At 56.7% G+C, this 11189-nt stretch overlaps 1 protein-coding gene across 2 annotated transcripts in view; it reads right to left on the minus strand.

Annotated features, from left to right (window-relative positions):
- Window positions 1-1865: 1865 nt before the first annotated feature.
- Window positions 1866-11189, minus strand: part of LOC112838861 (probable thioesterase PNKD) — a 20999-nt gene continuing 11675 nt past the window's right edge. The window contains exons 2-10 of one of the 2 annotated variants that reach the window (XR_012374203.1): window positions 8173-8288; window positions 7918-8030; window positions 7197-7255; window positions 6381-6473; window positions 5869-6032; window positions 5084-5170; window positions 4036-4151; window positions 2853-3805; window positions 1866-2722 (exon numbers count right to left, since the gene is read on the minus strand). Coding sequence is in view for 1 of the 2 variants with exons in the window: in XM_025891692.2 (XP_025747477.1) it covers window positions 3632-3805; window positions 4036-4151; window positions 5084-5170; window positions 5869-6032; window positions 6381-6473; window positions 7197-7255; window positions 7918-8030; window positions 8173-8288 (922 nt within the window). In the remaining variant the exon portion in view is untranslated. Of the gene's footprint in view, window positions 3806-4035; window positions 4152-5083; window positions 5171-5868; window positions 6033-6380; window positions 6474-7196; window positions 7256-7917; window positions 8031-8172; window positions 8289-11189 lie in introns of both variants that reach the window. The other variant, XM_025891692.2, reaches the window with a different exon arrangement.

Below are 11189 nucleotides of genomic sequence, written 5' to 3' on the forward strand. Positions count from 1 at the left end.
ATGACCCAAGCTGAACCAATGAAACTCAACCCTTGCGACTATTGGAGGTCCTGCTAGGTTTGATGAACCAACTAGTAGCCTGTAAGTCTAGAACTTACAGACATGATCTTTCCACTGCAGGGAGAAAGCCTGACAGAATGATACCAATGCAGAAGAAAGCTGAGCTGAATGATAAAATGGCCCTTTGAATCTGTGGATCCAGCGATGCCTGCAGTCACCAGGACATAATCTCCCACTTCTTAATTTCACCAGCCAATAAGTTTTCCTCTTGGTTTAAGTTCCTTAGTGTTGAGTATGGCACTTGTACCTGAAAGTGTTTTGACTCATTCAAGGTTGTCATCTCCACGGAAGGTGAAGAAACAGGTCAGGGAAGTGAAATTTGCCCAAGGTCACTTGGATGTTGCATGACAGAGCTGGGAATGGAACCGAAGTCTCTGAGGCCAGTGACACCTGCTGTCTTGTAAGCAAAGGGCAGGTAGCCTGGTTATTGCTGGTCGGTGCCAGCACCACAGAAAGCATGGGCCATCATTCATGATGATGTCCCAGTGGGCTGATCACCTGAGGCTCTAGGAAAATGCTTCACTAACCCTAGAGAACCATCACCAAATGCCCCTTGTAGCTGGGCATACCCAAAGAGACCTGGCCCTGGGGCTTGCCCATTCAAGATAGGAGTGACCCAGAGACAACCACAGAGCACACAGAGCTGCCCTTCTTCTGGAAGGTGAGGACCATGGCCCCTTCCTCCATGCCCACCCTAAGTACAGCCCTGATCCACGATAGCGGGGGCCAGTGCCAAGGTTCCTTGCTTGGGGTGAGGGGCGCCTAAGAGAGTAGGCTGAATTGTGCCCAGGGGTGGGAAAACTATGCCTTGGTCTGGCCCCAAGGAAATGTGGAATTAGGCCAGTGCTGCCCAGTCTTCAGCCATATCAAGGCCACCTTTAAGAGTTCTGCTATGGGGTTGCCTGGGTGGCTTCAGTCAGTTGAGCAGCTGGCTCTTGAGTTTGGCTCAGGTCGTGTTCTCAGGGTCGTGGGATCGAGCCCCGGGTTGGACTCTGTGCTTAGTGGGGAGTCTGCTTGAGATTCTCTCTCTCTCTCCCACACCGCCCCCCCATCACTCACGCTCTTTCTCTCAAATAAATAATCTTAAAAAAAAAAAAAGGAGTTCTGCCATGGCCCAGGGCCACCTTTACTTCATCCCTATTTCAATAAATATCTGTAATTACTTTCATGAATTGAAAACTGCTATCACTTTGTGGAAACAAAAGAAAAAAAGAAAACTGCCTTCACTTGTCAAAAATACTGACCCCAGGGGCACCTGGGTGACTCAGGCGGTTGAGTGTCGGTTCAGGTCACGATCTCAGGGTGGCGGGATCAAGCCCCAAGTCAGGCTCCACACTCAACAGGGAGTCTGCTTGTCCCTTTCCCTCCCCCTCTGCCCCTCCGCATGTATCTGTGTGCTCTCTCTAAAATAAATAAATTTTTAAAAAAATGACCTCAAAGGTAGATACAATGAAAACAAAACCACAGTGTTAAACTCAAGATAGTTGACCGACTAAGGTGTGGACCCAGAGTCTGGCTCTGTTAAAGAGACGCGTTGAGGAGAGGCTAGTGCCAGGGCCTTGCCCCTCAGTGCTATTCCTCTCCCCTGTGGCCAGTGGTGCACCTGTGCCTCCCAAGCTCTGGAAAACACTGAGGTAAGCACGTTGTAACTCTGAACAAGTGCACACAGGCCATGGGAAGATGTATTTATAGCACTGTTTCCGGGCCAAGGCTCTTGGAGTGCAGTAGCTCCAAGTTAGCAGACTGGTAACTCAGGAAAACGGAACCACCAATAAAGATGATCTCACTGAGTGATCAAGCCCCAGTTAAATTATTCATTCATTCAAGATTTATTGAGCGCCTCCTGTGTGCCAGGCACCGTGCTGGGCGCAGAATTACAGAGATGCATAAGATATAGTCCATGCCCTGAAGGGTTCACAGTCTAGAAGGGGAGACAAACATGTAAACAAGTAAAACACAGTGTGAGAAGTGCCACGAGGGAGAAGCATTTACAAAGAGCAGAGGTAGCCTGGAGGGTGAGGGGCATGGGGGTTGTCTTCCTGGATGAGGGGGCCTTTGAGGGGGGTTGTGAGAGATGAGTGGGTGTTTGCCAGGCAGACAAGGCCGGAGGAGCGGGGGAAAGGCATTCCAGTCTGAAGGAACAGCATGAGCAAAGGCACAGCGGCATGGAACTGCATGTCTCAGGGGGGCGGGGAACTCTATTCTGGTGGTATTGCTAGAGTTGGTACCAGAGGCTATGGCTGGGGACAGAGGCAGAGGTGGGATGATGAGGGGAAACTGAGGGCAGGGGGCATCTCAGAGGCTCACCAGAGGCGAGCAGAGCCCGAGGGAAAGCTTGAACACAGGAAGAGAAGGCTCCCCGCTGACCCGAGGTATGCTTGCTCGAGGACCTTAGGGATCCTCTCTGTGGCCCCGAAGGGACGTGGACCAGAGACCAGAGGAGAGGCTAGGCTGGGTTTCAGACCTGGGGTCCTGGAGGTCACCACTCACTCAAGAGCTGACCGCTCTCTGCTCCCAGACTTCCAATTTCTGCACTCTGCTGCGTAGACCCCTTTCCCCAGCCAGGATGGGACCAAGGATCGAATGAGAAATGACATGGGGATGTTCGTGGCAAACCGCAGAGGGCCAGAGAAATGGCTTCATAACTAAAAGAGGAGAGGGCCTGAGAGTAAAGCAGGAGTTAGAACAAGGCAGAAGTTCCTAAGAACAAGAGCCATCAGGAGAAAACTGCTGCAGCCCGGGCGGAGGATGGCTCTCTGCCCCCTTGGGAAGGGGGGTCCTTTGGGCCCCACCTGTGGGGCTGCAGTCCCAGCTCCCGGTGTCTCCTCAGCCTGAGGGCGTGGTTTCTGTGGCAACCAGGACCCTCCCTCTTCCAGGCTGCAGGGGACTCGCTGAGGCCGAGACTGTCCAGACACGCGGATGTCCAGCCCTTTCATCTTTCCCAGAAATGGCTCTGTTTAAAAAAATGCCTTCATGGTGGTGGGGGGGACGCAGGGGGGAGGCTTGGGGAGGAGGGCCAGTGTCTCTGGACACCGGAGCCCAGCTGCCCCTCTGAGTGACTGCTTCTCCAAGGCACCACACCTCAGGCCACTCTGGGGGGCCTGCGTGTCTTTCCCAAGCCTGGAAGGGAGAAGGGGGGAGAGGTCTGAACCCGCGCACGACTCCCGCTGGCCTGGGCTCAGGGGCTACAGCGGGTGAGGCCTCCTGAGGGAGCGCCGACCAGCACTCTCTGTGTCCTCACCAGGGGCAGGAGCGGAGCCAGGGAGGAGGCACCCTCCCAGCTGGGTCTGGAGATGTCCCAAGGCTCCCCCTTTCCTCTGGCCCTGGATGACTCAGCCTCCCCCCCACCCGGCCCCGTGGGGTCTCCGAGCCTTCGACCAGCCTCTGTCCTCTCGGTCTCATGGCCTCGTCCCCCTGCCCCTCCTCCCCCCGACAGTGCTGGGGCCTGAGGCCCACTGGGGGTGCCGACGAGGCGGTGGTGGCAGCAAATGAGGGGGATGGTGTGGTGTGGGCGATGGGGGGGGGGGGCTCCCCGCCATGGGGGGGCGGGCTGTGGTGGGCTGGGGGGCTGTCACTTGCTCTTGTGCAGGTCCTTCAGCTGGCGGAGCTTCTCCAGGAGCTGGGCCCGGGAGCAGCCATCGTCCCCCGTGGGGCCCGGGCCTGGCCCCAGAGCCTCCTGCAGCACCAGGCAGTGCGTCCTCAGGAAGGGGTTGTAGGAGCGCTCTTCTCCCAGGGTGGACGGGCACTGTGGGACGAGAGGCACCGGTTTGGCATTTGGCGGCGAGAGTCTGGAAGCCTCCCTGGCCCCTCCCATCTCAGGGGCCAGGGGGCCTCTCTTGAAGGCCTGTGTACCAAACATGTCGGGGCTCTAGGGATGGGTCTGCAGGCCACAGCTCAGCATGGAGGGGCTCCTGCTGGGGAGTGCCCTGGGCAAACCACCCTCCCCTGGCCTGGACCCCAGGCCCTGCCCCGCACCGTGCTCTTGCGCTCCATTCGCTGCCTCTGGACCCACTGCATCTTCCTCTCCCGGGCCAGGTTCTCGGGCTCCACCACACCTGCAAAGCCCAGGTTCTCTTCTGCGTACTCGTGACCTAAGGACCACCGAGGGGTGGTTGGGGGGCAAGATGCAGGACACAGAGAGAGGGGTGGTGTGGTCAGAAAAAGCCCCCCGGGTACCTGACGACCAGGGGGAGGGCTGGCACTGCCGGGAGAGCCCCAACCACACGGGGCTGCTTCTCTAAATGTGGGCACAGGTCAGCCACGAGTGAAGGGGCCAAAGCGGTTCAGGGGCAAAACCACCAGATCTGGAGCTGGGAGCCCTGCATCCTAGCCCTGACTCCGCCCCTGCCCAGCTGTGCAACCTCAGCCAAGTCATGGCACCTCTCTGAGCCGCAGTTTTGTCATCTGGCAAGTGGAAAAAATAATGCTACTAGAACACAGATGCGTTCCCGGAGCCTAGGACAGAGCCTGGTATGCATCTGGCGTTCAGTCAAGTATTTGTCAAATGAGTGGATGGATAAATATACGTTCCGAAGATTAGCTGACATCTCAGCGATGTGTTTGAGAAACTATGGCTATCCAATGTTCGTGGATGTATGTAGGGACATGCAGTGTCTGGACGGATGGACGGACAGACGTGCCACATACATGCATGGGGATGGATGCACATGCAATGTGGGATATGGATGCATGCAGTGGATACGTGCGGAGCGGATTTACTGACTTCTCTGATAAGCAAAGGCTGTTTTCTGTTCTCAGCTCTGGCTATAAAATATCAGCCATCTCTCTGGGATGCACCGGGGCCTACAGGGCTCCCAAGAGGCCAAGGGCTGGCTGTCAGGGGCAGTTGGCGTGAGAAGCAGAGGCATTCAGAGCCAGTACTCCAGAATGAAAGGGGCTCTGCCCTCACGGCTAGAGGTGGCTTCCAGGAGCCACCAGAGGTGGAGTGGTGTCCCCTCTGGGCCAGCAGCTGGGGCGGCTGGGACTCTAGGGGAGTGAGGGAGGAGTGGGAGGGGGACCTCACCAGGCCACAGCAGAGTGTCATCCCCCAGCCCCAGCACCGTATCCAGGGAGCTCAGCATGGTCTCTGCGGTGCCCTCAAAGGTCCGTCCTGGTGAGGGGAAGTGGGTGTGTTACAAGGTACAAGAACACAGCTCGGTCTAAGGTACATGGAGGGGGTGGGGACCAGTGTGCATAGCTGGGGCTGGCCACCAGCCCTCAGCCTGGCCCCTGCCACACTCACCCCCCAGGCCTCTATGCCCTCCTTCCCCACTGGTTGCTGAACCCACATAGTCACTCCCCAACCAAGCCTGCGGGAAGGCCCGCATTGCACATACTGACATGTGGATGGAGAGGAGGATGGAAGCTTCAGGCTGAGTGCCCAGGGCCCCAAGCACAGTTGGTGTGGGGTGGCTCTTTTCCACTTCTTTCTTTGCCTGGGCTGCCCTCTGAGACTCCGCGCAGCCTGGGACTGCGATCCTCCCCTACCCACGGGTCACCCTCTCATTTGGGGCTTCTCGACTTTTTGTAACCTAGTCTCTCCAGGTACTGGAGAACTAGGCAGGCTCTACCCAGTGGAAATGAACGCCCTGCCAGGTCTGTACTCAGTTACAAGCACTGTCTCATTCTGTGCATCCCCTGTGGGGGAGTCGTGAGGTTGTTCGAAACAACGGGCTAACATGCATAGGAGTAACAGCAAGGCAGTGTCTGCACTGAAAGCAAAGTTTTCATGTACTGCATGGGGCTGTGCTGTCCTTGGGTCTCTGCCCTGACCCCTACCCCCCACTTCCCTTTTTGGGAGGAACTCACCACAGCCAGAGAGGAAGAGCAGGTCCCCTGAGAAGAGGCAGGAGGGACCCTTGTAGGGCTCCCCATCCAGCAGGTAGACCAGATGGCCTTGCGTGTGGCCAGGAGTGGCCAGAGCCTGGATCTGAAGCCGTCCCACGCTAACCACATCTTGATGACACAGGGGACTAAGAAGCAAGGAGGCAGTAGGGGAGAGAAGGTGCTAGAGCTTGGGCCGTGCCGATCCTTGGCCTACCCGTGGTCCAAGGAGCTGGGTGATTTGAAGGAGGCAGGGCTTCCACACCAGAGAGGGAAGGCACTGACAGTGCCTAGGGCTTCAGATCCAAACCCTCGCCTCTCCCTCTCTTGGGCACCATGGCTGGATGAGTTGGGGGGTGGGCTGTGATCTGCCCTCTAAGGGCCAGGAAGGGCTTCAGCAAAGATCCAACTGCTGGTAGTCCTGCAATAGTCGACTGCAGGATGGGGTGTGGGAAAGGGGGCACAGAAGGGCCACCCACCCCGGGTCAGGGACTTACTGGGTGAGGTAGGGGATGCCGTCCTGAGGGCTCCCATACACCCGACAGTCCTGGTGCCGCCGGCTGAGGTCACGGTTTCCTCCACTGTGGTCCCTGGAAGATGGCAGAGACAGGCAGGGACTCTGAGGGGCAATGGTACGAAGCCTCTTTGCCTTCCTCGTTCTAGATCTCCAGGCCTTCGAGCCCTGAGCCCTAGGCTTCTGAACTGAGCCAAGCTGTCCACACCTCTAGGCTTTGTGTGAGCTGCTCCCCTGCTCGCAGTGTCATCCCCACGACTTGCCATCCCTCCCCTCCATTGCCCAGGCAGTGCCGACCAATCTTTCTGGACTCTCTCAGCTCCAGGGTCGTCAGCCTCTAATTCCTCCAAGTGGATCTGGTCACACTTCACCAAGGGCCCCCACCTCGTGTACTTTGTGCCAACTGCCACCTAAATGTTTGTCATTGTTGTACACTGTCACACAGGGCTGTCTCCCCTACCGGACTATAATCTCCTTGGGGAAAGAACTCACAGGGTTTGTCCATGCCCTGAGCACACTGGGCATCTAATACGTGCCCAAGGAATGAAAGATAAATGCCTGCCCTGCCCTCCTCTAGGGTTTCAGGAGCCTGATAAGCGCTGCGGTGGGAGACCCACCCATTCCCTCCTTCTCTGCTGGTGCCCCCATAACTTTATGAAGAAGGTGGGTGCCCTCGCATCCTGACTCCCCGCCCCCCAGCCCAGCGTGTCCTCCCTGGGCCTAGTCCTGCCAAGCCCACTGGGGCAAGGGTTGGCCAGGGAAGATCATCTGTACCCAGACCCCCCCCCCAGCCCCTTACCAGTGCTTGTGGGTGCAGAGGATGGCAACCAAATTAACGCCCTCCTTTTCAATGGAAGCCTGAGGGAGAGAGGAGGTACTGAGACTGAGGAGCAGTGTGCAGCAAGGGACAGGGGTGCAGGTGCTGGGCAAAGGGGCGAGAGCAGGGAGGATGAGGGACAGGGAGGTGATGAAGCTAGAGAGTGAGAGGGTAGGGAGGAGAAGGCTGGGGGAAGGGGGGCAGCCGAGGCTGAGCCAGGGCATGGGGGAGGCCGTGGGGAGGTGGGTGGAGGGAGATGCAAGGGGCAGGGGACCACACAGATACACATGCACACAGAGAAATAAGAAATGGGAAGGAAAGCTGGAGAGACCCAGACACTGACAGACACAGATGAGGAGAGAAGTAGGAGGGTCAGAAAGGCACCACAGAGAGTGAAAGACAGAAGAAACCTCAGACCATGGTCCTGAGTCGGCGTCCCTTTCCCTCTGGCTGGGCTTCCCCCACGGCTGTCCGCACCCCCCCCCAGCCCCCGCCAAGCCCTGGACACTGGCCCCACCCCCCGCTGTGGTTGTGGGGGGGGTCTCTGTGTGTACTTGCATGTCAGGGTCTCTGTGTGAGGGCACAAGGAGGGGGCACATCCCACTGGCAGAGGGATCAGGGACAGCCCCTCTCCAGTGAGGGAAAGCTGCCAGTGCCCACGGTGACCCAAAGTACCCCTGCCCCCACCCAGTCCTCCCCTCACCTGTACGGCCTGAGGGTCTGAGGGGTCCACAGCCACAGCCAGCCGGGCATGGGTGTCGATGATGAGGTAGCTGTAGTTGTCTGACAGGACGGGGATGGGAAGCACCTTCACTCCTGGGGGACAGAGATGGGCTGTGGGCGGGGTGCCGGGCAGGGAGCCCAGCGGTGGAGGGAGGTAATATGATGGGGCATAGGTGGGGGTGGGGGGGGTGGGCACAGCTTGGGGCCATGCTGGCCCGGGGCAGCCAGAGCTCACCGTTGAAGAGGCGGGGCTGGGTTCTGGAGTGGCCTTTGGGGTAGCGATTCCGAGCCCTGCGCAGCTGCTGGCGGTAGAAGAGGTACCCGAGCCAGGTGCGGGTGTACAGGCTGTACCTGCAGGGCGGGAGGTCTGCGCTCAGCCCCGCCCCCCCGCGCACGCCGGGGGTCCCCCATCTCCACTCCCTTGGCCGCACCCTGAGTCGGTGCATCTCTACCATCACTTGTATGCCCACTGTTTGCCCTGCTCAGTCCTCAGGCCAAGAGGGAGAAGGGGACAGACACACCTTAAGCCTCAGGCCCATCGGGGGAGATGTGAGCTGAGGGATTCACAGAAGGGACTCAGAGGGTGAGGGGTTTATTCCACAAAAAGGGTGTAGGAGTTAGGAAGCTGAAATGAGGTGGAAAACATAGTTCCAAAGAGCAGTGGCGCATCACATCCCGCCGCGGAGCTGCTGAACCAGATTCTCTGCCCCACCCCCCTGTCTGGGCCAGCTCAGCCGGTCTGGGGTGGAGCCTGGGAATGTGCATTCCTAACAAGGCCCAGGTGCTGCTGGTTGCCGCTGGCCCGGGGACCAAACTCGGAGAACCTCTGGGGCAGAGGAAACAACAGGCGAGGCCCAGAGGCAGCAGACAGCAGGGCCTTGTTAGGGGAAACTATAGAAAGTTCTGTCCCACGGGTTGGCGGAGGAAGTAGGGAGAGGTGAGGCGGTATGGCCTGACCACACTCCCTCTTCCCACCACCGTGTCAGGCCATCCCAGGCTACAAATGGGAAAGGCGAGAAAGTGGCACAAGGCACAGAGGGGTCTTGTGACTAAGAGTCCTCCAAACACAGGATGGCGGCATGCAGGGCGAGCATGTGACTGGCGCAGGCACACACGGCCCCACGCTGGGTTCCACGCTCCACTGCCGCCGTCTTGAAATTCTTAATGATTTTACCTCTGGCTTTGTGTCCCGGAAGTGAAGTCTGACAGGACAAGGGAATATGCCGGCGTCGAAGACCACACAGTATGCGCATGCTCAGTTCCTGCTGCCCCCTCCCCCAGCCCACATCTACCACGTTCACGGTGCCCCCTAGCACCGGATTCTGGTGGCCCCACCGTGGTGGGAATTCAAGACTCAAAGGGGCTGCAAGGTGAGTATGCATCTATGTATACAGAGGCCACGCCTTTGGTCCAAACCAGAACGTGCTTCAGATGCATAAAGAAGGTGTTCTAAGAAACACAAATGACCGAGAAACCCTGCCCCATCCTTTCTTTCTTTTTCTTTTTTTTAAAGATTTTATTTATTTGACAGAGAGAGACATAGCAAGAGAGGGAACACAAGTAGGGGGAGTGGGAGAGGGGAGAAGCAGGCTTCCCGCGGAGCGGGGAGCCCCATGTGAGGCTCGATCCCAGGACCCTGGGATCACGACCTGAGCCGAAGGCAGACGCTTAGGGACTGAGCCAGCCAGGCGCCCCTGCCCCATCCTTTCTTACTCGTGTTACTTCCCTGTATGATCCGTTTTCGCTGCAAACAATGCTACAGGAGGCAAGGGAAAGAGGGTAGCCCATCTGTCCTGCCCCTTCCGTCCTCCCGGGCTCATTAGTAAAGCCGGAGGCAGACGGGGCTGGCAGAATGCGGGTGTACCAAAAGGGAAAAAAGAAACAGGTAATTGTTTTGTGCGGTATTTCCACTGCTTGGGTAAGAACAAAATACTGTGTACAAGCTAGGAAATGTGAATTACAGTTTCAGTGATTTCATATGTGACTTAAATGTCCTTATATTTGCATTTGAAACTGGGATTGTACAGGGGTGCCTGGGTGGCTCAGTCGGTTAAGCCTCCCACTCGGTTTCAGTTCAGGTCCTGATCTCAGGGTTGTGGGATAGTGTTCTGCACTGGGTGTGGAGCCTGCTTGGGATTCTCTCCCCCTCCTACCTGTAACCCTCCCCCCCCAAAACAAAAACAAAAAACTGGGATTGTATATAATAAAGCAAAAGGCAAAATTCATGCTGATAATTTAGATTTTTAATTTTTCTTTACTTATGCTGATGTTGAGTAGCAAATTAAAAACATCAGGACAGGGGCGCCTGGGTGGCTCAGTCGTTAAGCGTCTGCCTTCGGCTCAGGTCATGATCCCAGGGTCCTGGGATGAGCCCCGCATCAGGCTCCCTGCTCCGCGGGAAGTCTGCTTCTCCCTCTCCCACTCCCCCTGCTTGTGTTCCCTCTCTCACTGTCTCTCTCTGTCAAACAAAATCTTAAAAAAAATAAATAAATAAAAACATCAGGACAAGTCAAAAAAGAAATCATAGAAGAAAGGAAAAGCTTATATTTTAGTATCTTTCATGGCACCTTTTTCCTGCTCTTTGAGCAAGAGACTCCGGATTCCATTTTACACCGGGCCCTGCAAATATTGTGAGCAGCCCAGCCAGCTCAGGACGAGCCACCTCAAGCTGTCTCACACCTTGGCCTCTCACAAGGAAAAATGAGACCAGGGTGGGGTGCTGGGCTGCTGGTGTCAAAAGCCTCCTGTGCAATGTTTAGGGTCATCCAGCAAGTCAGTCAGAAAAGGGGGCAGGGATTCTGGCTGATTAAGACAGAGACAGAGAAGGGACACCTCGGTGGTTCAGTCGGTTAAGCGTCCGCCTTCAGCTCAGGTCATGATCCCAGAGTCCTGGGATTGAGCCCCATGTCGGACTCCCTGCTCAGCGTGGAGCCTGCTTCTCCTTCTCCCTCTGCCCCTCCCCCCTGCTCGCTCGCTCTCCTGCTCTCTCTCTCTCAAATAAATAAATAAAATCTTAAAAAAAAAAAAAAAGGCTGAGAGGAGTCAAGGTGCAGGGTTGGGGGTAGATGATGGACCCTAAATATCTATGGAGATTTGCTGTGTCTATCTTAGGGTGGAGGGGGCAGGAGCAACCACTCTTGAGGCCCCTTTGGGAAGAGGTGGCTGATTTGTCTACAAACAAGTTGGTCAAACATGAGCAGGTCTCCATGATTGCATTAGAGATTAATCACTGCCATCTCTGTTCTGGGTGCC

Source organism: Callorhinus ursinus, unplaced genomic scaffold (genome assembly GCF_003265705.2).
Source record: "Callorhinus ursinus isolate GAN/ISIS: 27379988/994484 unplaced genomic scaffold, GSC_fseal_2.0 scaffold2, whole genome shotgun sequence".
Taxonomy (NCBI): Eukaryota; Metazoa; Chordata; class Mammalia; order Carnivora; family Otariidae; genus Callorhinus; species Callorhinus ursinus.